Consider the following 24,992-nt stretch of genomic DNA (forward strand, 5'->3'; position numbering starts at 1 on the left):
AAATGAATTCCAGGACAGCCAGGGCTACACAGAGGAACCCTGTCTTGAATTTAAAAAGAGCAGACTGAGAAAAAAAAAAAAAAAACTTTGTTACTTAACATTGAGACGTTATAGTCCGTATCAGCTTTCCCAGCATGCTATTCTGTAGGTTCATTCTCGTTTGATCACTTCATGCTGGACACTAAAGCTCACTCTCACAATGACTTTACATTCACTACCTAGAAAGAAATAAATGCCACTTGCTGTCGGCAAGCCTTTTCTCTGGAAATACAGCAGAATGACTGAAGGAACGTCTATGGTCAGTGTTCTAAGGAGAGAAAATGCCCACTATTCAGGTATTCGCTTCCATATTGTCTCTACCCATTCTGGGATCTGAGGCAATTCTCAGTGCTAGAATTACAAGTGTGGGCCATGGCTCTGCAGTGGCATTCTCACCTTGCAGTGAGGACACAAGGGCAGCAACGAACCTCTCTGCTACCACATCCTCTCAGAGTTTTGCTAAGATTCCGTCCGAGTTAGGAGTGTTCCTAAGAAAACTGTATGGAAACATCCCATGAAGAAAAAAAATTATTCAGTTGTTTAAAAAAATATAAATCAACGATGAAAACCACCTTTATTTTAACATTAATAAATAACAGTGGGCTTACCAAATGGTAACATTTTAATGTGTCAAGTTTTATGCATACTGAAAAGAAACTTAAGGTGAAACCAACTACTCAACAGAACTCACTAGGTCCCCACATAAAACTATAATGTTTTCATAATTAAACCTTTAACATTTCCAAAAGAAATGAAGTTCATTCCTTCACCATGCTTGCTTATTCAGAGTCTCAGCAGTTTCAGGGAAGTGATTTCTCTCTCCTGCAAGTCTGATGCTGTACAGGGACACACACATCCATGTGACCACAACACCACAGCTCAGGCTAACACCGTGAATGGAACGGCATGACGGTATGTCAAACAAAAGAAAACAACAATGCTATTAGGGCAAACAGAAATGAAAGTAAACATCCAAAGGCTGCTCGCTTCCAGTACCGACTTCACCTGTGCTTCGGACGAGGCCGTCGGTGCTCCAGAAGCAACTCCTACCTCGCAGCACAGGTCTGGTGAATGAAGCTAAGCTACAATTAGATACGGAACGATCAAAAATCAATCATAACTAATACTGTTCATGAAGACTAATCTAATGAAAATAGTATCATTAGATAATGTGAAAAATACAGACAAATCTGCACAACCCAATGCCTATAAATAGTAAAATCAAAACATATGACTTCCTTATAGAAAGTGTCTCATCTATGTAACTATAAATGTTAAGGATTCTTGCATTTTATAAACACAAGATGGGCTCACTTTGATGATACCAATTTTAAAATTTATAAAATGTCTAAAAAATTCTTTCCACAAAAGTTTATACAGTTTAAAGCTATACACCATCCATAAATCTCAGAAAATGGGAAGAAAAAAATCTTTATAAGATCACATACAAAAGAAGAACTGAAATGTGATTTTATTTAAGGCAATACTGGGCTACTTCACAAACCACCACCTTGAGTATTTACACTGCTCCACTACTAGTTTCTATCACATTGACAAAGGATACTTTAAAATACCAATGTTGAAAATCTTCAATGGAATAAAGTCTTTATTCACATTTCCATTACATTTCATGGACTCAAAGTAACTATCCAATTAGAAGCAATGGAAAAAGGAAAAAAATCTGCAGCTCTATGAAACTACTAAAGAATCTGCTCTGATTTCACACGAACACCATCCAGGAATGGAGGATGGCAAGTTTCCAAAGCCGAGTGTTGCAATGTGCCTACCGTGCGAACCAGCTTGACATCATCTTGTAAATGTTTATGTTAAAAAAAAAAAAAATCCTATGGCAGTTTCTAGTTTTAGTTCAAAAAGTTCTTAATTTAAAACAATAAAAGTTTAAAAACTTGATCACTTCATTAAAATTAAAATTGCAAATATAAATGTATCATTTACTTATTTAGACTTACAGACTGCTGGTGGCAGCAAATGATTTACAATAATAAATATATACAAAAAAACTATCTACAGATAAAGAGTACTGCTATACACGAGTGGTGATCTGCTGAGAAGACACCAATCCCACAGATAATCAGTAGAGGTCATGGAAAGGACAACAGGTGACAGAAATCTGAGGCTTAACTCAATTATTTACAACAACTGAAGTATTGATTTTGCCCAAGTCCCATAGGGATAAAATAAAGTTCTACATGACAAATGTCATGGCTTTTTTTTCTCATTTTTTTTTAAAGCTAGGTTAATTCATGTCAACAAATTAAAAAGCTCACAATTACAGCATGCTTGATGGCTTTCTAGTTAAAATAAACTACAAATGATACGCATTTATAGTACACGAGTCAGCTCTCAGTCCTGCCCTCTGCCCGTGGCTCTACCTATGATGACGTCTCTCAAAACAGTCCTGTCGGGAGCATTTGATCGCACTTCAAGCTTTTTTAGGCTCACAGTAGGTTTCATTTCCTGAAGCTGTTTTAGGACAAGCTCAGTGCAATCTTTAAGAGTCTTGCCTAAAACAATTTTTACATTCTCACTGCACGGAAGCTTGGAGGGATTGGCAAACCGTACAAAGAGTTCACTTTCTTTACAAGAACAAGTGGGATTCCCACCAGTCACAGTGGTCTTATCAACATTTCTTCTTGAATGTGAATGGGATCCTCTTTTACTTCCACTGTTTGAAGGGTCTCTGTCAGTATTTTTCTTCTGTTTCACTGCAGACTCTTCCAGAAACTTCAGAAATGACACTTCAAATCCCATTGGCTTGAAGGAGCTCCAGTCAAAGGAGGCAGGATGCTCCTCCGTGGTCTGAACAGCCACAGCAGTTTCATCATCCTTCCGCGTACTATTTACCTCCAATGGTAGTTCTGGCTCAATTTTATCAACCTTTCTTTTTTTATTTTGCACAATGCCTTTTTCTTTATTAACTCTCTTCAAATTACCTGCCTTTTGTTTTTCTGATGGGCAGGAATTATTTTCCTGAAAACCATTATTTACCTTTAAAGTAGTATTAACTGGAGTTTCTACATTTGTGCTATCTTCATTTATTAATTTTGTAATAAATAGTTCTGTTAGCTCATCCATTTCATCTTTCTCGCCCTTTATACCTTCTTCCTGTGAAATGGAAGATGCTTTTGAATTATCGTTTTTCTCTAACACAAATGCATCAGGATCTTTTGTATCATCTTTACAATCCTCTTGCTGAGAAGTGTCCTTTCCTTGTGGGTTGCCATACCGCTTGAATACAATAAGAATATTTCGGTGTTGTGATGTAAATGCTTTGGACAATTTATGGCACTTATAATGTCTAATGATATTGCTTTCACTTGTAACAACAGAAGTACACCCCTTTATCATACATGGGTACTGCGTTACAAATTTGCTTGTACACTCTGACAAGGCATCATTTCTGGCCTTTATGGAATATACATGCTTTCCACGTTTTAGAGAATAAGGCTTATTTTCTTCAATCTGCACAACTTTTGCACTCTTGTTTTCAAAATTACTTTTTTTCTTTCGCTTGGTCTTAGGCATTTTTATTCCTTCTTTTCCAGATCTGCTGTGTTTTGATACCCGATGTTTAGGCTTTGATTTTTCTTGGTTTGCTTTACTTGATATATTTTCCTGACCAGGTAATTTTCGTGGCCGAATTAGATGAGCCTTATGTTTGTCATTATGCTTATTAAAGATGTGTCGGAGGAGATTAGACCGAGTTGCATATATCCGGTCACAGCCTTCACAGTCACACTTATATATGCCGTCTTCTTCTGATTTACCTGTCCTTGTTCCAATCCCATGGTCTACCTCAAGATGAACAACATAGCTCAGATATGTTGTAAAAAAAGATTTACACTCCAACTGATCACATGGAAATTTGCCAACATCCACAGCAGCAGTCATGCTTTCAATTTCCTCAAGGGTCATTTCATGAAGTTTCATGTAGTGCTGTATCAGGCCAGTGATCGCTTGGAAAATTCTAGAACAGTCACTCACCTGGCAGCGAAATTCTCTCATTGATTGTTTAGTTTCAGTTTCTTCACTTTCTCTGCCAGCTTCACTTTCCTCTTCAACCTCTGCAGAAAATGTAGGAAGATTTGATTTATGTACAGCCTGGTAATGAAGAATCAAGTTTTGCTGTATTGTAAATGCAGCAAAGCATCCCTGGTGAACACAGCAGTAAGGTCTATATGGACTGTATCTTGCTGGAAACTCAACGGACTGGGAGACTGGGTTCTTCTCTTTTTTTTCTTCCTTTTCTTTTCTATGCCTCTTATTTTTCCTTCCTTTGGCTTTCAGGTTTGTGAGGTTTGTATTATATTGCTCGACAGTGATTGTGAGAGGCTGTGAAGAACTTTCTGGTTTCTCAGGACTTTTTTTTTCTGTAAGCTGTTTTTCTGGGATTGCTGCTACATTGCCAAGGGCATCATCTGTCCCTGCTGGCAACACCACGGCAGGCTGTAAGTCAGCTTTTATCTCCTCTGCTACGAGTGCCTGTTTTTTCACTTGAGGAATTTGTGGCACCGACAAATTTTCACTCTGAGATTTTCTTCCATATGGCCTTTTTATTTTTAACTTTACCATTTCTTCTGTTGTGAAATGATGCACCAACTGACAGTGTGCCCGGAGATTAGAATTTCTTGTAAATGTTTTGGTACATGTAGGTACTACACATTTAAATGGAGCAAATTTTAACTGGTTCTTCTTAATCTCAAGAATCATTTCTTGAGTATACTGGTGGATTTTACCATAGTGTTTGAACAAGGCATCCTTTGTCATGGCACTGTAGTTACAGTCTTGGTTTTGACACACAAATGGCTTATTAAATCTGTCATTAAGCTGGATATGTATCATTTCAGAAACTGGCTGGACTGTAATATTTGGAGTTGATTTAGTAGGAGTAGGGGGCACTGTTACTGATGTGTTTATTAGCGTACACTGGGAAGCTGGAGTGGAGAGGTCAGTTTCTAATTTTAAGTTCTGCAAACCTTCTAAAATGTCCTGTATTTGATCTTCCTTGTGTAACACTTCAGACTGAGGAACGCTACTTTTTGTTGGCATTACAGTTAGGAAAGAGGAACACTGAGAAGAATCAGGTAACCTGTTGTCTTGGGTAGGGCTTACTGAAGGAAGCGGCATGCTGTAATTTATCTGAGCATCCTGTGGTGCCTCACCAGTACCCTGAGATCCACTTTTTACCTCGAGTATTTGAGAATTCATAGCAGTTTTAATAATTTCAAGAGTCTTTTCAAAGTTCTGTATAACATTGTCTTCAGACACCTGCAAATCACAATCCACTGATGTGCATGAACTCAAAGCCATCATTCGGGAATCACCATTTTCTGTTTTTAATGTCAAAGGGGTTAACGCTGCGTGTGATTCAAGACTGGCTTTAAAGCTCTCTTTTACATCAGTCATAAACAAATGATTGTCAATGTTATTTAATTTCTGTGTCAGATTTTCCACCAAAACCCGAGGTTGACAATTTGGAATTACTTCTGAACAAATATTGGTATTGGGAACCTTGAGGTTCTCTGCTGTGAGTCCCACTGTCAAGTCAGTTGATGCCGCGTTCTGGGAAGCACTGGGCACAATGACTGGAGGAGCAGCCTTTTTCCTCCTCTTAGATGCACTGTTTCCCTTTTTATTCAAAGGACTGGATCTTGAATTTTGAGGCCCACTTACAGCAGGAATATGTGTGTTACTGCTGGTAAAATCTTGAGATGGCTCAGCAGAAGCAGTGAAGGAATCAGCGCACAACCCATTTTCAATAGTCTTTAGCAGTGAATCATTTGTGGGGAAGATAGGCAGGTTGTTACATTCCTTGATGGTGGAAGTTTTGGAATTTGGTGTTCTATTCTGGTCAGTTGGTGAACTGTCTGGGTGGCAAACAGTCTGTAACAAGGGTGTCACAGTTGTACCTGGCATCCCTGTTGAACTTCCTTGTGCTCCATCCGTGACACTGCCTACAGGAACAACCTGAGAAAGCATTTCCGCACTCTCAAACGTGCTGGGAATGCCAGCGGTTTCTAAAGCCTGCTTAATAATTTCACTGCCTTCCTGACTAACGCTGGTATTAAAGTTACTCACATCACACCTAGGAAATGCACTTGGTAAAAATGACGAGCGATTTTCCACAGAAAGAAGCTGCAGGAAGGATGGATCTTTAAAACAGGCTTCAGGATTAAAGGTAGATTGGTGTGGCTGCTGCATATTTACTGCACTTGTAGAGAGAATCATGCTGGCCAGAAGGGAAGGCTGTCTGTTGTTCTGTAAAAGTTCCTGTGCAATTTCTGCTCCATCCAGTGGTTTGCAGTAGTCCCGTTTAGACAGGTGTCCACCCAGGGACCTAGGGTTAGTGAAAGCCCTGTAACACCTGCTACAGATAAATTTCCCATCTCTGATAATTGCAGGCCACTTAGCCCTTTTGTTGTGCTTGGGTTTTCTTTCCTTCCCATTTGGGCCTCGACCACGGTCCTTTTTCACCTTCTTAGATGCGGGCTGCTGTGCGCCGGCGCTGCTGCTGTCATCTGAAACACTCGCTTGGGAAGGAAAAACCCCATTCTCACTACTGCCTCCTTTTAGAAAGGAGGAATCCATGTTTCCTTCCGTCTGCGAGGGATAGTGATTTGTACTATTTTCCAGTTGGGAAAAAACAGAATTATTCTCACTGTTTGCTGGTGAAGGGAAGAGAGAGCTGTTTTCTGTGGGTAAAGGAAGGAAAGGATCTGAGCCGCTGTCAATGTTCAAAGGCAGAACTGTTTTGGTTAGATCTTCCATTTGTGCTGGCAAGGTAGTACTAGACAGATTTTCCATTTGTGAACACAATATACCATCCTGTCCATGCTTATCCTGAGAAGGTAGGTTTGGACTTAGGACACTTTCCACTGAGGGTAACAATGAAGATGATACATTTGCTAAATGAGCTGGAAAAATGGAAGGCGAGACATGCTGCAACTGGGCTGAACAGGCAGGATTCCCATTGGCTTTGGTCTGTGGTGTAAAAAAAGCATGATTAGAGCTGCTCACTTGGGATGGCAAAAAATAAACACACTTTCCATGATTTGGTGTATTTAAGTTGTTAGATGTCTGACCTTTTTTAGTTTTGCGCTGCATTTTAAAAGCAGCATATTGGTCAGGGTGTGCTGTTTTCATGTGTTTCCCAATACTCTGGGAGGAGTTATATGTTCGAGTGCACCCCTCGACCTGGCAGCTGAATTTCTGAGGTGGAGCTTTTGGAGGTACTGAGGGAGCTCCCAGAGAACTGCTCAGGCTGAGCTGCGATGGGGCAAACGCAATGCTTTCCAGTGTCTTCAGAGGTAAATCGTAAAGGCTGGGGGATGTCTTCCCATCACCTCCACATTCAAACTTGGAAGTCTGCGAACTGTCCAGCAGTCCTGCCTGACTCTGTATAGAGAAGGTCATCAGTGTGTTCACCTGCCTTTCTAAGTTCTGTGGGTTAAGATCTCCCATCTTCAGCGACTCGGAATTTGCTAAAGAATTGTGAGCCATCTGGGCTTCACTTAGGTGCCCATGCTGTTTCTTCTCTTGGAGACATGGATGACACAAACCGACAGCAGCACCTTCACCTGTCTTACGCAAATCTGTCACCAGTGGCTCACCAGTGCCTTCCACAGCTAGGTTTTCTTGCTTGCCAAAGTCCCCCTCAGTGCCATGGTTGAGGGACACCTTGATGGACACAGCCACTTCACTGGTCTGAAGAACAGCAGTGTTATCAGGGTTTCCCAGACCATTTGACAGTGGTCTGTTAGCTTGCCTGAGTTCAGAGGCAGAGAGCTGGCCCGCTTGGCTTTTCTCCCAGCCATCACCTCTTCCTGCTCCTGAGCCCTTTGCAGTGCTATTCTTCTCTGAAGGAAGCACTGCTCTTTCTTCCCCAGTGCTCCCTTCTGGGTTCCGACTCACATCGTTTCCAGACAAACCGAGCTGCTCTTGAGAAGGCAGCACGTTTCCGGGAGCACTGTGATCATCCACATGCTTCTCCATCTCGCTCTGAGAACGGTAGACCTTACCACACCCCGTGACCTTACAAGTGTAGGTATTATAGTGCTGTGCCTCATGGTCATACAGTAAATATGCCTGGGAAAAAATTCTGCCACACTTTGGAAATAAGCACTTTGCTCTAAAGACCTGATGCTCCTTTCGGTGGGCCAACAGCTCTGCATAGCTATTAAAGCCAGCCTTACACTTCATCTGTATACAGATGTACGGCTTACTGCCGCAGTGCATTTGTAAATGGTCATTGAGATGGGTGACACTCACAAAATGCCGTCTACAGTACTGGCAAATGACCTTTTTGCTTTGCATTTCAAGAAAGCGTTTGGCATCTTCATTATCCTTATGACCTTTTACATGAGCAATTAAATTTTTGAAGTACTTAAAGCCCTTTTTACAAAAACTTACAGGGCAATTAAATTCATTAACGGGTACTGGTTTCTGGACAGGGATCGCCTCTGGCTCATATGATTTATCTTTGTCATCGTTCTCATCATCTGAACCATCATTGTCATTAAACACTATGAAATCTGTCGAATAGAGACTATTCTTTTTTATGGGCCGTTGTTCCTGTTTGGCCACATTATTAGTGTTAGTCTTTTGACTTTCATGGGTGGCTGTGATCTTAGGAGGCCTTCCCAATCTTCTTAATGGTTTCATAGCTGCTAGTCTCTCTTTACTAGACTGTTTAACATGCAGTGTGACATGAGGGACAAAAGTTTCTTTAGAATTAAAATTCTTCGCGCATATGGGACAGCTGTAAATCCCATCTTTGTAATGTTTTTGAGCATGCCGTACTATTCTGTGTCCAAGGAATTCTTTGTCACATAGCACACAATACTGCATGTAGGCTTGCCAATTCCTAAACCTAGCAGATATGAACCCCCTGTCCTTCAATTCTTTTATGTCCTTCTTTTGCTTATCATCACCAGTATCCATCAGGAGGCCAGAATTGCTGCCAAGCCCACAAGAAACCCCATTCACAGATGCTTCTCTGCTTTCATCCTGGTAATCTACTTTTTCATACACTTCACAGTCATTGAGTTCATCAATTGAAGACACAATAGACGCCTCTTCTCCCATTAGTGCAAGACACTGTCGTTTTAAGGTTTTCCAATCCCAAAATTCCGGATCAAAGGGCCACTGAGTTTTCAAAACAAGTAAGAGCTCACAGCGTAGAGAATTTGGTATAGGAAGATTCTCTTCATCATATTTCTGGTCTGGCTGGTTGTATAACATCTCCACAGCATAATATGCATCTACAGTAGGCTCAATAAGAAATTCACTCAGTTGACAAGCACGTTTCACTTCCAGATCATCAGGCAACAAACAGGAAATGGTCTTGCAAACTGATATTTTCACTTCAGTATTTTCTGTAGATTCCAAGCGAAGAGCTTTCACACATAATTCTATGCAAGTAGCAAGTCCAGCCCCTTCAGTCTGTGAAACAAACAAAAACCAGAAAAGGTTAATCACAGATTCGTCTGATATAGGCAAACATAGGAATTATTTCACTTTTCTTTTTTTTTTTTTTTTTTGGTTTTTCGAGACAGGGTTTCTCTGTAGCTTTTCGAGCCTGTCCTGGAACTCCCTTTGTAGACCAGGCTGGTCTCGAACTCACAGAGATCCGCCTGCATTATTTCACTTTTCATATCCCCTTTATACAGTAGGTCAAAGGGCAGGAGAGACAGTGAAAATTCTAGAAAAGGCTTGTGATATTTAGAGAACTCACAAGACAATGGGGGAGGGAATGAATTTAAGAAAGGATGCAGAGTCGGAGAATGTATGATAAAAGAATTTCTTTTGAGGAAATGACTTTTCTAACGTGTGAGTGTCAACTCTGTCTCTATTATTATTATTATATTATTATTTTTTGGTTTTTCGAGACAGGGTTTCTCTGTGTCTTTGGAGCCTGTCCTGGAACTAGCTCTTGTTGACCAGGCTGGTCTCAAACTCACAGAGATCCGCCTGCCTCTGCCTCCCAGTGCTGGGATTAAAGGCGTGCGCCACCACCGCCCGGTGTCAACTCTGTCTCTAAACAAAAGACTAAGTACAGCTAAAGCTACCGCAGAAAGAAATCCCAGCGATACCGGATGGGTGCACACTGCTGAGCAAGGACTCATTTCAACCCACTAACCACAAATGGTTTTGTTTTACTTTTTAATTTTTTGAGACAGGGTTCCTCTGTGTAGCCCTGACTGTCCTGTAGACCAGGCTGCCCTCGAAGTCAAAGAAATCCACCTGCCTCTGCCTCCAAAGTGCTGGAATTAAAGGCGTAAAACACAGATAGTGGGTTGACTAACTCCCTGGTGTTATTCACGTAGTAGCTGCTTTATAAGCCACTAGTTATCAATGTACTAGAAGTCTCAACACTACACTGCAGCAGAAAGGTCTATGGTGTACACTGCAATTATTCGTGTATCAGCCTCTATATATAGCCCAGGTTGGCCTGGGACTCGATATACAGGAGCTCTGGATCATCCTGTCTCTACCTCCCAAGTGTTTGGATTGGAGATGTGCTCCATATCCAGAAGGATGGTTTCATGAATCTTTATTCATGTGATAGTTTTCCTCATATTCCTCATATAGACTTGAGCATTATAGCTCTGCCCTTAAAGATCTCATGATTTGTTGATAGAGGCTGATACACTGTTTAAGTGTAAATAAGAGAGCCTGAGATATTTGGAACTATCTGAGTGCAACCCACTTAGTGCTCAGAAGTTTTCCTTGTGCCCATGCCCCTTCTCCACCTCAGGACCTGAACCTGAGCTGAGGCTAGACCCCAGCATTTTAGGATACTCTGGATCAAATATTTCAAAGGATTAATAAGAAAAATCAAGGCCCAAAGCACTAAAATGAAATTAAAAAAAAATTGCTGAAAGAAGTGTCAAAATAACAAAGTTAAGATGAGGCACAAATTCTAACTGGTATTAATAACAAAAACACAGAGTCAGATATAGGGGCTAATGTTGAAGATAGGAGAAGCAGAGAAACCAGCCACTAGAGTGTTCTTTTGCCTCTATCAATGCTCAGACCAAAGGGGTGATCCTGTTCTCAGACTACATCTCCAAACTCCATCTGTCTCCACCAGACCTCAGGCTGCACTGAGCTTCTGTCTCCTTCTACCTTGTATTTTCTTCACCAAGCCATAACACTCCTGTCTCCACCTCCCTAGAGCTGGAATTAAAAGTGTGTGATCCTAAGTGGTGGGATGACTTTTGTGTGAGCTCTGTTTTTCTTTTAGACAGATTCAATCTCGTGTAGCCCAGGGTAGCCTTGAACTAACAGAGATCCCTCTGCCTCTGTCTCCTGAGTATGGGGATTAAAGGTATGTGCAACCACTCTCCGGCCTCTAGTGGCTTAGCTCTGCATGCCGATCTTCAAGCAAACTTTATTTGTTAAAGCATAAAAGATCACTACATTAAGATCTTATTAAAGATAATTTATACAATTTAAATGAAGGGATGATACCTTGATTATTCTTACCTCTGAATTAATGACTTTAATCAGGAAGAAAATGTGATATACAGTCTTCGTTAACATGGACAGCTGACGACACCTCTCAAGGTACACTTGAACTGATGGTTCTACCCTCTGCTGTAGTTTACTCCAGAACAAGGTGAGTTCCCTTAAAAAAACAAAAGTTTAAAAAGTAAGCAGAAGGAGTTAACGCAATAATCATGGAGAATGTCAGTCCAGCCATTACATTTGAAATTAAAACTTACTTTGTATGCCTAAGTATACGTAAGTCTACACCCTGAATTTCTGAAGACCCAAAAAAAAAAAAATCAGATGCAGTTTTTCACTTTATTGATAGTATTTTTCAATCTCAAAGTAGTACTCTTTTAACACCTAACACTTAAAAAGGTTGTATCATGAGAACCTTTGAGTCACACTTGGACATTTAACTACATAATATAAAAATACGAAGTGCGCATAATCCCTAACAAGGATTAAGAACATAAAATACCTAAAATTAGCAGTGTACCTCGGTGCTAGACCCTTAAAGCATGGATCTTCTAAATTAATATGTACCCAGAAGAATGAACGGAAGAACCGGCGATCACACAGATCCCAGAAGGAAAAAATGCGTTTGTGCCATAAAGGTTAAATAAAAAGAAAATTAAAAAATGAAATTAAAATTTAAGCTTATTTAAATGTAATAACAGAAAATAAAATGATAAATACTCTTGCTGAATCAATTTCTCTTCTATCCTTCATTTACTTCCCTGCGTGTTAAACATTTTCAGCAACTGTTCTCAACACCAGCCTCTGCTAATGTTTTCCTCAGTTTCCAGCTCCTTAAAACTCTGCCCTCTTCTCTTCACTGCTCGCTAACATCTATTGAGGACCTCAAGACCTGCCTGTACATTTGGCCACATTCATCTTTCCAGTTCTTTTTAAGTCTCCCCTATTTTGACTCTTGTAAAATCTGAGCCTTAGTAGAGCTGTGAATTCTGTAACACATTTCAGTTAACTGTAGGCCACATACAGCTTAACTGATCTGTAGCATCATTTATCCTAGTGCTGCCTGCTCAAAACCACACATTTCTTAGGATGCATCCTCTCTCTAAGCAATGGGTGACTGTGCATAAAAATGCTGTCTGCCATTATTCCCATTTCACCATCTTTCTACTTGAATACATTGTTACCACTGACCCAAAGGCCTTCCTTAACTTTTTATTATAGTTGAAATTGATAACTCTATTTCTTTTACGTTTCTATCACATCATGCCATACACATAACCTCTAGTTTTTGTCTAAGCTCTGCAATTCTACTTTCTTCCTGGTATGTTGTTCTCTCTATGCATTTTCCAAACAATTCCAAGTGTGCATTTCAAACTATTTTTTAAACACGAAGGTCTTCATGTTGACCTTCAGAACTGCTAACGGACTGCATCTGTGCATCATAAAAAATTCACTCTGATGTCTTCTTAAACCGATCTCACAACTGATTCTCTAGTCGTCACTGACTTTCAGATTATCTTACGCTCCCAAAAGTGGTTATCCTTGATAAACACACAGTAGTTATCCCTGGACTTTCAGAGCAAGCTCCGCTGTATTAAAGATTAATTTCTATTCACAACAAGAATCAACTGCTCAGGAAAGCCTAGTAACTAAGATCTTGACTGTACTTGATTATATAGCCATTTATTTACCTTGCCTATTCTATATCCATCCACACACCATGTATTCCCTAGCAAATACTCTTAAGTGCTAGAATGCTATAAGGCAAATTTTCTTTAAAGACTAATAAAGCCACTGAGTATAAACAATAGTTAGACTCAGATAACACCAATCTAAGGCTGGAATCAAGTATTCTTTAGTTAACAGGAGCCAATATAAGCTTCAGCCTCCCAAAGGGATACTGTAACAAGTTCTGGGACTGTTCCAGACAGGAAGCATGCACTAAAAGAGAACAACAAAGAATTCGGCAAAGAAGAATGACTGCGACAGCGATGACGTAAATACACGACATTTCCATATATTAGTGCTAAGTCGCTCAAAATAAACAATATGCAGGTAAAAAATGCATTTGAATCTGAGGTTGGAAAAATAAGTTGAGCAGTTTCTGACAAAGTAATTCTTTGTAATTAATTGTACTGTCTTTAACAGAGTCTCAAAAACTAAAGCATGAACTATTTGATAATCAGTTTGCACAGATTGTAATACCCGAAAATACACTGTCTTGATAAGAGAAAAATGTCTTTAAAAACTTCTAAATAATATGAATTCTTAAAATCTACTTTGTTTTCTTTTCATTGTTTTTGTTTCTTTTGTAGACAGGGCCCTACTATGTTGTGGCCTTGACTGGTCTGGAACTCACCAGGTAGACCAGACTAGACTGGAACTCAGAGATTGCTTCTCTCTGCCCTCAGAGTGATGGGATTAAAGGTGCACACCATCCTACCTGACCTTTGTTTTCCTGTTTAAGGGAACCTCCTTTATTTTTTAAAAAAAAAAAAAAAAAAGCAACTCACCAAGCGCAGTACATATCTCCTTGCTGGAGCTGCCGGGATAGAAAGGCAGTACACAAAACAAGGGCGTTTTTCTCATCACCCTCAGATTCTAAATTACAGATCATTTCTAATGCATCTTTGCAATCAACTTCTGAAATCTATAAAAAAGAAAACAGAAATAGACCATTAAGTGGCTTTAGGATATATAGAGAACATATTTGACTTTTTCATTTAATAACACAAATTTTTATCAGCAAAATGATATTAACTTATATACCATCAAATTATAATTGAGATAATAACTTGGCTAGTGTTTTAAAAATATCTTTTTCTTAACTAATAAAAGTAAATATAGTGTTCTGGAAGAACAGTAAGGAAAATAGGACACCAACTAGGTTCAGGAAAGTATGAATGCTCAGTAAATAAGTGTCAATCATAAACATCCTTTATCCATTAGACTGGATCCACTCATTACCCAGAAAAGAAAATCACTGCACTTCTACTATTCTTTAAATTACTACTAGAACCAGAAGACAGACATCGAGAATGTACTGGCTATGGATTAATAAACTAAATGTTTATTCATCCTAAGGAAAGAAATAATCCAAAACATTGTATAAACTCTATCACATTAAAAATAAGATCACACATCTCTACTATTCTGCTTTTCATACAAACATATTCCATTTCAAAGCTTCTCTAGAAATTCATATAATCTTGATAAAGGCAACTTGAACCATTTAACCTATAATTGACTTAATTAAAAACATATCATCTTTATATATATATATCAGAATTAAACAAAGACTTCTAGAATTTACCACAAAACAGGACAGGAAGATTCAGTTCCTAGTGATATAAATGAGATGAGAAAAAGAACTAGACTGATAAAGATCATTAGCATCTTCTGGAGTGTTTCTGATTATCTCAGCTCATCAGACACAAGGTGAGCAAAAGGGAGTGTGCAGGGCTGTGTTTAAATGGAGGAAGCTGTGATCCTAAGGTCAATTGATGGTCAGGAGGAATGAAAGCTGTCTGACAACTCATTTAGAGGTTCCATTATATGAAATTGGGCTAGGAAACATTAATAAGAGGCGGGGCATGGTGGTGTGTGCTGACAAATCCCAGCACTCAGGAGGCAGAGGACAGGAAGAGCAGAAGTTCTAGGACAGGCTAGGTTATAAAACAAAACAGAACAAACATAACTTTCATTTTTGTGAATTAGTAATAATTTTAAAGACCTTAAAGTGATTTTATGTTTGTTTTGTGTGTATGTATGAGTACCTACATGCACATAATGTGTGCCTGGTGTCAGGAGACCAGAAGAAGGAACTCAATTTCATGGAACTAGAGTTATGGATGGTTGTAAACTATCCTGTGGGCTAGAAAGCAAACCCAGATCCCTTATAGAAGCACTAAGTGCTCTTAATTACTGAGCCATTTTTAAGTATGAAATTAGTAGCTGGGCTTTGGCTGAAGCTTACACTGTTTGTGGTCACACATGTAATCCCCCTGAATCTGAGGAGCACCTCTTGGTACCCTAGTTCAGTGAGTCTTCTACTGCTCCTGTGTCAGACACACTGCAACAAATCTATCTGTGAGGGACCCTATTTACACAGTCCAACAAAAAAAGGCGACTAAAAGATATATAATTATACAATCAATATTTTAAAATATCTACAATAAGTTAAACACAATATCAGACATTTCATGTATATTATTTAATTCTAATTTTATCACTAGACAGAAAGTGTAGCATCCTATGGACAAGACATAATGTAATTTGCTTATGACAATTAAGAACTAGACCCACAAATCAAAAAGAACTTTATCTGACTGACATCAACAACCTAAACTCCTGTTATTTTAATATTTTATGTTTAATTTTATTTTTGTTTTGTTAATTTTAAATAATTAATATACATTCAAGATAGCAAATGTCAGTCAGACAAACTGCAAGTTTTCTTTTTTTTTTAACTTTTCCATAACATGTTAATAACAGTAACGTGAGCAAACTCTTTTTGGAGGCCAGTCTCTTCAGAATTAGCATTGAAAATCAACACAAGAGCTTGCTGAAGAGATACTACCACAGGCTGAGTGTCACTTAAAGCAAAATTGTTTGGAACCATATATGCATTACCTTTTAGATTTTTAAAATTATTTACATAGATACAGTAAGATATTATCCACCCTGCCTGCGGATCATTACCCAGCGCAGAGACATTTCAGTTACTATGTCTTCTGTGATCCATCACACGATGGCAGATGTGGGCTGTGCTCAAATACATTACAGACAATTCAGACCTCAGATTTGCTGACTAGGGTTGCAAAAAGGGGGGTTAAATTACTCAAAATTGTAAGTTTATTGGCAGAATCAAGACTTCAAAACAGGCTTCAATTCAGTCTGTCCTCATCCCAGACCCCACAGATCTAAGCATACTGTGCTAAACATTGTTTTTTACTTGTTCAAGTTTTTAAAAGTTTGTATCTCTTGAAAATCTGATTTATTTGAAATTCATTGTTCTTTTAAAATTTTTGATTCCTGTTGAAAGCTCAGTGGCACCAAATGTATGATTATTTCCCCAATGAAATCACCTCCATCAAATTATCTCCTCCTAAAGTGCATGCTTTAGTGTACATATTTATTCATATATATACACACATATACATATATACCACACATGTATGTAAATACAATATGCCAACCAAAACAGCTAGTAGCCTCAAAATACATAAAAATTACAATTAAGATATTATTATTATTATTATTATTATTATTGCTAGTGGGGGGGTCTATGCTGTGTACGGCTGGCATTGTTTCTCTTCTTCCCTTTTTCAGAGGTTCTAGGGATTAAACTCAGGTTTCCAGATTTTTATGGAACACAATCTTGCTCAAACGTAGTTCTTGTAGTTGTTAGCTAGATACTAAGTTTTAATAAGAAATATAGATATTTCATATCCCTGATTTGCCAGGAGGTGACTTCTTTATACTACACTAAATTTAAAACAAAAATATAATTTCAAAATGCAAATAATATTTGTTTTCATATGGTTCTGTGTTGCTAATAAGCATAGAGAACACTGAGCAGTACTTCACGCTTACCAATTATATTTAAGATATTAGTACTAATTATATTTAAATAGTTTCAGCAGTTTGCTTACCAAAATAAGATTATGTTTCATACAGAAAAAATTTTAATAGCAAACTTGTTATTATACCTAAAGGAACATAAAAATCATACAACTAGCAAATATTTCTAAACTAGCAATCTCTAGTGTCAAGAAAGAAGGAATTTCATGCTGTTTCCAGAGGGCACATATGTTGCCATATTTTTTTTTCTGAATAATCAGTCCCTAACAAATTTAAAATGTGTAGACTCTTTGTTGTAATTTTTGATTTTTTTTTTAAAGATAGGAGATAGCTTAGACTGAATTTGCAATCCTCCTGCCTCAGCCCCAGTGTTGGGTTTACAGCTCTGTGCCGCAATTCCCATGTCTAAAATATGTAGATTTTCATATTCAATTCCACTTCTGTAAACTAAATATATCAGCATATCTCCAAGAATGCAAGAAAGTTCACCCTACAGGACAATATTTAACTATCTGATTAAATATTCTATAAACCCACATTGTAAAACCATAAAGTTATTAAATATCCACAGACCAGAGGAAAGATGTCAAAGAGAGGAAAGTGCTGTCAGTGAAGGAATGTATATGTTTAAGTATATAAAAATGCTAGTGCACAAAAAAAAGTAAGAAAAGTATATTAATTACATTTCTAACTTGATTAAGATAATTTAAAAACTCTTTGTAGTCTGTGTGGGTGTTGGCATGGGAATGGCAGGCATGATATGAGGTGTGCCTGTCTCCCCTGCTTGCTGCTGTGAACAGCCTAACTGGGCCTTCACACACGCTTTCCACCCAGAGAAGTGTGAAGATGATTAGAGAGAAAACAAGGCACAAGCAAGGAAGCAAGCAAAACAAACAAATAAAAAAACCTTACATGTTTATTCTAAAGAAAAAACTCAACTAAAAACTGGGTGTAAACTAATGCTGCCAAGTATTTCTGCTACCTATGCCAAGAATCCAAGAAAAGCTCATTATTTCAAGAGAAGTCAGATGAAAATCCCTTTCTTATAGCCCCATAAGTCTGACAACTACCAGAAACAGTGCTATTACTACCGGGAAATAGTTAATTTCTTGCCTATAAACTCACATTGACAAGAATGTCCTCAGGACTATCAATCCAGGTCACATCTGACAAATCTGTCCCCGTATTCTCTACAGAACATGATTTTAAACTCAAATCTTATACCAAGCAAATAAAAAATGAACAAGAAGTGTACATGGGAAGTGGAAAACTAACATGTTTGTGAACACAAATCCCTAAGTGGGGGTACAAGTTCCAAGGTGCAGATGACATGATCACTTTTCTCAAGTAGCCAAAATAGTAAGTCCGTCATAAAAAGCAATTTAAAACATTTTCCTCATATGGGACAGCAAATAACAAGTTTCAAGTATTTTTAACATAAATGCTACAAAAGCAATCTATTTCTCAGAAAACAGATGTTTACCAATCCTTATACAGAGACACAGAGATCTTAGTGAACCATGCTTAAGAACAAGAAGGAAACAAAACAAAACAAAACAATTAGTTCTACCTGCTTAATAAAAGAAAGGGAGAATGGCATCACTGCATAACATCGGAGGGACCCAGGATCCCCAGGTATGGGAATCTCTCTTGGAGTCTGTTCCAGAGCAGACTGCTGCTGCTTAACTCAAGATACTGACACCGAAAGGGAATATAACTTGAGTAGTTCAAGATTTGGGAATACAGATTTTGAGACTACAAACTCAGTCTTCAGCTTCAAAGGTAATCGAATGACCACACCCTTAGACAGCTCTCCATTAACAGGCTTCTTTAGTGCAGGGACCACACCCTGTTTGTTGTCCACCCCTCCTACCTACTGTATAGAACACATATTGTACAATCAATGCCACACATGTCAAAGGCTATTAAAAGAAAATTTCATATTTGTCAATTAAGTGTCATTTTCAACTAATAAGAAAGCTTAGGTTTTAATTTTGCTCTCATATATAGCAACAGAAAATGCAAATTATGAAGCTACAAGAAACAGTAAAGAGAAGTAGTTATAGATTAGACTAATAGAATAATGTCCAAGACTGGGAGCATAGGTTTCACTTTATCCAGCTTGGAAACTGGCTGGAACCACTCTCCCTGTTTTCTAATATCCTCACCATATACAAGAAGCCTGTTTATCATCTGACTTCTTAATTTTACATTCACAAGAAAAAGCACATAGACATCAGAGGCAATCTCTACCCCTCAGTGGGCACTCACTTCTCAGGCAACCATGCTCTGAACTCTAATTATAGGCTTCTCTATATTCTAGGGACTATACATAGGATATGTGTGAGAACCGTGTTCTCCATCTTGTATTTCAGCCTTCAAGTCCTTTAACATATAAATCCATAAAAAGTTCCTTAACTCTTGAGAATTTTCTATCAGTATGCACTGAAATATGATCATGGCTATCCTCATTTCCCTTTCCCAATTTCCCCATTCTTAAACTAACAAACCCAGAGTCCAAAGAGTGCTGCCTCTGTGTGTATGAGTGTGAGGCTGGTCACTGTGGCTTGGGATTTGGTCTGCACTGCCCCCTTGTCCCCTTTCACCAGCTACACACTGCTAATAGCTCTCAGTAAGGACTGGAATCTAGAGATAACCTGCCCCATCTAGGCCAGAATTTTGTCAGGTTTGACCTCTTCAATTGTTTTCTGTTTATTGTTCTTACACAGGAGAGATCTAAGACCCTGAAAACAATACTCATAGAGTACTATACCAATGAACACACATAGTTCAATACACTATTAATCTTAACCTAAGTTTTTAAACACAAATTGCTATCTCAACTTTTAATTATAAAATTGAGTGCCCAAAAATGTAGAATTTCCTTTTAGTAATAATTATACTTCCTAGTTTTGTGTAAATTCTGCACTTTCTACCAAATGAAGCTAAAATAGAATTTCATTAAAAAATACACATTTACATTAAATATGCAAATAACATTTACTTTTTGAGTGCTATATTTTGTTATACAACATCGTGTGTTTATTTACACAGGCTCTACAAATAGAGATAATTTATATGACTTCTACCTAGGATTACTCTTCTTGTTAAATTAAGTCAGTTAAAAATATCATGTTATCTTGACATCAAATAAAAATGAAGTTACGGCATAAATACTGCCAAAATATTGCCTTGAGACTATTTAAGACATATCATATTTACTTTAATTTAGCCAACATGAACTATCCACATTATTTCACATGATTCTGAAAGCAGCTGAGATTCCAGTCGCCCTTACCAAGGAGCATGCCACACTGTAAGACAGACAAATGTGCTCCGTTATGTACAAGGAAGGAAGTCCACAACATTCTAATCTAAATCTAATTTAAAAAATCATCTATCCACGTTAAAAAATAATTACTAAAAAAAAATAAAAAAAATTACTAACAAAAAGTATACTCACCTCTTCGATTAGCTTTTCATTTGGTGATGATGTGCAAAGACAGACAAGGTAAGTTTGCTTAAAACTACCTTTTGTACCAATCTCTGGATGCTCAGAACACAGCTTTGCTAGAGCAGTTGCTTGACTTAACTGATTTGTTTTGATTAGATGTTTAATTCTCATATCCAACAAGATGGGACCCTCAAAAGCTAAAAATTCATTCACTTAAAAAAACAAGACATAATAAATTATTAACATTTGGTAATTCATCTGCAATACAAATACTTAGAAGCAATTTTTAAAAACACAGAAAATAAAACTTTTCCTTTTTGGCAATTTTCTATTATTGTCAGCAAGGATATCACACAATATTTGACTTTTTATAAGTTAAGAAGAGGTCCCACTACCCACTCAACCCCCTAAAACACAGTCTTAAGTCACTCAGGCTGTCCTGAACTCTCTATGGAGCCCAGGCTGGCTTAAAACTTGTGACCCACCTGTCTGTCACAGTTACAGGCATGTGATGCCATACCAGGCTTGCCAATTTTCTGTTTGTTTTGTTTTTGTAACAGGGTTTCTTTGTGTAGATTTTGCTATCTGGGAACTAGCTGAAGACCAGGCTGGCCTCAAATTCACAGAGATCCAACTGCCTGGTGCTGGGATAAAGGCATGGGGAACCCCCCCACACACACACACACAACTCCCCACCTCAGGCTTGGATACTTTTAAGAGTTACAGCAGATGTTTTTTATTCTTAAAGCACCATTTAGAAAGTGCTGAAGAAACCAGGTTTTTTTTTTTTGGGGGGGGGGGTAAGGTTGGGTAGGGAGACAGGATCTCACTGTATAGCCCTGGCAGGTTTGGAACTTACTATGTAAACCAGGTTAGTCTTGAACTCAAGGAAGTTCTCCTGCCTCTGCCTCCAGATTAAAAGTGTGGACTACCATACCCATCTTGAATAAACTTGATGATACAAATATTTCTCCACTGAATTCTTTTAAAATTACAATAAATTATTCTTCCCATAATACACTTATTCTTAAATAACCCAGAATACCACACAATTATCTGTGTAATATAAAGAGAACTTGGAAAATCTAGAATAAGAAATTCAACTAATACTTGGTTCAATGTTGACAATGTATTTACATCTTTTACAAAGGGGAAGTCTGTCTTTTTAATAAATGTTTAATATAAACAAAAATATGCACAAAAATAATAAGGGGGGAAAGTCTGCCAAGGGACAAATCCCTTAAATAAATTTGTGATTTTACCTATTTCAGTAAATACTTACATAGAATATATTTCTATTCTGTTCAAACCTGTACTCTTTTGATTCTCTGCAACATCAAGCCAATTTGGATCTATCTCTGAAGGAGAATTTATCTTTAATACTTGGGTTGGCTTTTTTTTTTTTGGTATTTTTTTGCTTGTCTTTTTCAAGACAGGGTTTCTCTGTATTGAAGCTCACTTTTAGAGCAGGCTGACCTCAACCACACAGGTATCTACCTGTCTTTGCCTCCTGAGTGCTGGAATTAAAGGTATGAGCCACCATGCCAGGCAACTATGAATTTAAGCACTTCCCTAAGTTTTCTGTACCTGAATAAAAATCATGTTTGAATATATATTACCTAAGCAAAAATCATGTTTGAACATTTATTTCTTGATGGCTTGCTTGAAACTTTAAAAAAAAAAAAACTTCTAGGAACAAACAACTGAAATGTTCTGTAGATAAAACGCTATTTTCTCTAATTATGATATGATGGAAGGTGTGTGCAATGGGAATCTCGTAGACTCCTTGTCTCTATTGTAAACACTAGAATCTAAGGGTTGTTTCTGTATCTAGGGCAGCAGTAGAACACACTAAGTGTTTGTTGAAGAAATCATAGTAGAGAACTGTTTTCTATGATTTATAAAGTGGTTTTTCTGAAGGGGTTTTCTGCGCATTGTGTGACTTTGGTCACGAGACTATCCAGATACACTTGGAGGTCTTGTGCTTCAGAACAGAGGTTCGAGGTTCAGTTCACAGAAACCGTTCCTCTTGCTGCCAGAGGGCCAAAAACTACATCCTGGGATGAATCTCTGTGAACACTTGCAAGAACACAGCACAGGACAGATATATCTAGGAGTGTGTGAGACGGGCCTTCATTTTCATCATCCTATGTTCCCTTCTAGAAGCATTAGTTCTAGTTTTTCTCTGCTCTACTAAAAAAAGACATGTTGTACAACACCACTACGGTGACTTTTCCCTATTAAAGTCATAAATAATTAAGCAAATTCAAAATTCCAAATTTAAACCTATACTTCAGCCCAGACCTCTATTCTAGCCACTGAACATGAATAAGTAGATGTAAAGGTGCCTAGTGCCTCAGTACCTGACATGAATGTAAAACATCTCTTTTTTAGTTCTATGTGATCCATCTGGGACATTTATAACAACAGCTTTTCAATTAAGTTCACTACCAAAGCAAACTCTAATTAAAATAAAGCTATTCTGTCTGACTATGTATGAGTAACTGACGTTAAGAAACACAGCTTTGTGCCACCCCTTCCCACGTTTTTCCAAAAGGAAATTTCAGAGATACAAAGTCTGGGAATTATTACAAATTCTCCCATGGAAACTCATGATCAATAGAATCTGGAAGATAATGGTAAAGGAAAAATTTCACAGTGGCAAATATCTAATAAAACTGATGACATTTCCTAAAAGGCCAACTTTAAATAATCTTTAAAAAGGTTTTGAAACAAGAATATTTCTGACAACCTGTGCAGAATACTGTATTAGATCAGTGCCTTAAAAAAATAGCAATTAGGGCCGGGTGGAGGTGGAGCATGCCTTTAATCCCAGCACTTGGGAGGCAGAGGCAGGAGGATCTCTGTGAGTTCGAGTCCAGCCTGGTCTACAAAGGGAGTTCCAGGACAGGGTCCAAAACTACAGAGAAACCCTGTCTCGAAAAACCAAAAAAAAAAAAAAAAAAAAAGCAATTAGGGTAAGAGAGTTGGTTCAGCAGTTGCTGCTGTCCAGGAAGATCTATATTCTGCTCACAGGACCACACAGTAGCTCACAATCACTAACTCCAGTCCCAGGAAATCGGATGCCCTCTTCTAGTCTCCCCGGGCAATAGGTTCACACGTGGAGCACATGCAGACATGCAAGCAAAACATACACACAAAATAACAAAATAAATAAAACCATTTTTAAACAAATATTAGTCTTAAAATTGTTAAATCATAGCTACTTACAATTTAATGATGGGAAATCAATAGCATTTATCAATTTCTAAGAAAAATGGATTTCTAAGAAGCACAGACTACTGGAGCAGAAGGGACTTTATATGGGAATGCAGCTCTGTCATTTGGCAAAATGGGTAAACCAAGGCTAACAGAAAGGGAATAACTTCTTGAAGTAATAAAATCAGTTAATGATAAATCAAGACAAGAATGTGTTTTCTGACTTCTAATTTTATAATATTCTGAAGGATCAGAAAAAAGAAACTTCTACCTGACCAGTGTACCTACTTAAAATTTCATAAATTACACCTTCCAACTATACAGAGTTGTAAAGCAACGAGAGCTTTTAAAAGAAAGTTATAGATCCCAAACTAGCGCTCCAAATGAGGGCTGCACTGGCACTGCTGCTCAGCTAAGGTCACTTCTCCACACTCCTAACCCTGCCCCCTTCCCTCACTCCTCTTCATCCACGACCTCCAACCTCTAGGAGTGCAGGGCTACCACAGGGGCCATGTGCTTCAGTGCTTGCACCGAGGAGACTATTATGGCCTTATCTCTGAAAACCTAGATACAGCAAGAGTTTCCCTTTCTTTTATGCTGTTCATACTCACACATCATAAAAAATAAAACATTTTAATTATAGTCATGTTTAGTCTGTCTACTTTCTCTGCATCTGGACACTTCACGAGAAAAGGTTTTAACTGGTTTCAAGTCTATCAATACAGCTAAGTAACAAAATGGCGATCTAAGTGTATGGTATTCAACCAACTTAATTAAAGACTTCTTTCCATAAAAATGTTACTTTTTAACATTAAAAAATTACCCAGGTATGGTGGCATACATCTTTAATCCAAACATTTGGGAGGCAGAGGAAGATAAATAAAGTCCAGGCAGGACTACAAAGACTGCCTCAAAAAGGAGGAAGAGAGGAGGAGGAAAAAGATGGACAAGAAAAAGGAGTTGAAGTAACAGAAATGGAAGAAATGTTAAAAGATATTGTTGCAAGTGATAAATAAACCACAGCACAAACACTGTGTTCTACGTAAAATAGTTTGTCCCAATGATCTTGTTTCTGTACCAAAAAAAAAAAAATATGGAGCCAATTTATTTAGTGAGTGCATGCTCTCACGCCTAGGTTTAACAACTGTTTTCCTGTCTTTGCCACACTGCTCCAGAAGGATATCCAAGAGCACACTAAAGAGTTCCT

General features: G+C 38.0%; 1 protein-coding gene across 8 annotated transcripts in view; it reads right to left on the reverse strand.

The window, feature by feature from the left end:
• Positions 1-590: 590 nt before the first annotated feature.
• Positions 591-24,992, reverse strand: part of Znf292 (zinc finger protein 292) — a 68,991-nt gene continuing 44,589 nt past the window's right edge. For all 8 annotated transcript variants that reach the window (XM_050145432.1, XM_050145436.1, XM_050145434.1 and 5 more), the window contains 4 exons: positions 20,576-20,778; positions 14,043-14,179; positions 11,548-11,689; positions 591-9,501 (listed from right to left, as the gene is read on the reverse strand). In XM_050145432.1, the coding sequence (XP_050001389.1) occupies positions 2,404-9,501; positions 11,548-11,689; positions 14,043-14,179; positions 20,576-20,778 (7,580 nt within the window). In that variant the 3' untranslated portion in view covers positions 591-2,403. The remainder of the gene's footprint in view (positions 9,502-11,547; positions 11,690-14,042; positions 14,180-20,575; positions 20,779-24,992) is intronic.

The sequence above is a fragment of the Alexandromys fortis genome, unplaced genomic scaffold (genome assembly GCF_014885135.2).
Source record: "Alexandromys fortis isolate MF-2015 unplaced genomic scaffold, M_Fortis_MF-2015_v1.1 scaffold_2_26212498_36691700, whole genome shotgun sequence".
In the NCBI taxonomy this organism is placed as follows: Eukaryota; Metazoa; Chordata; class Mammalia; order Rodentia; family Cricetidae; genus Alexandromys; species Alexandromys fortis.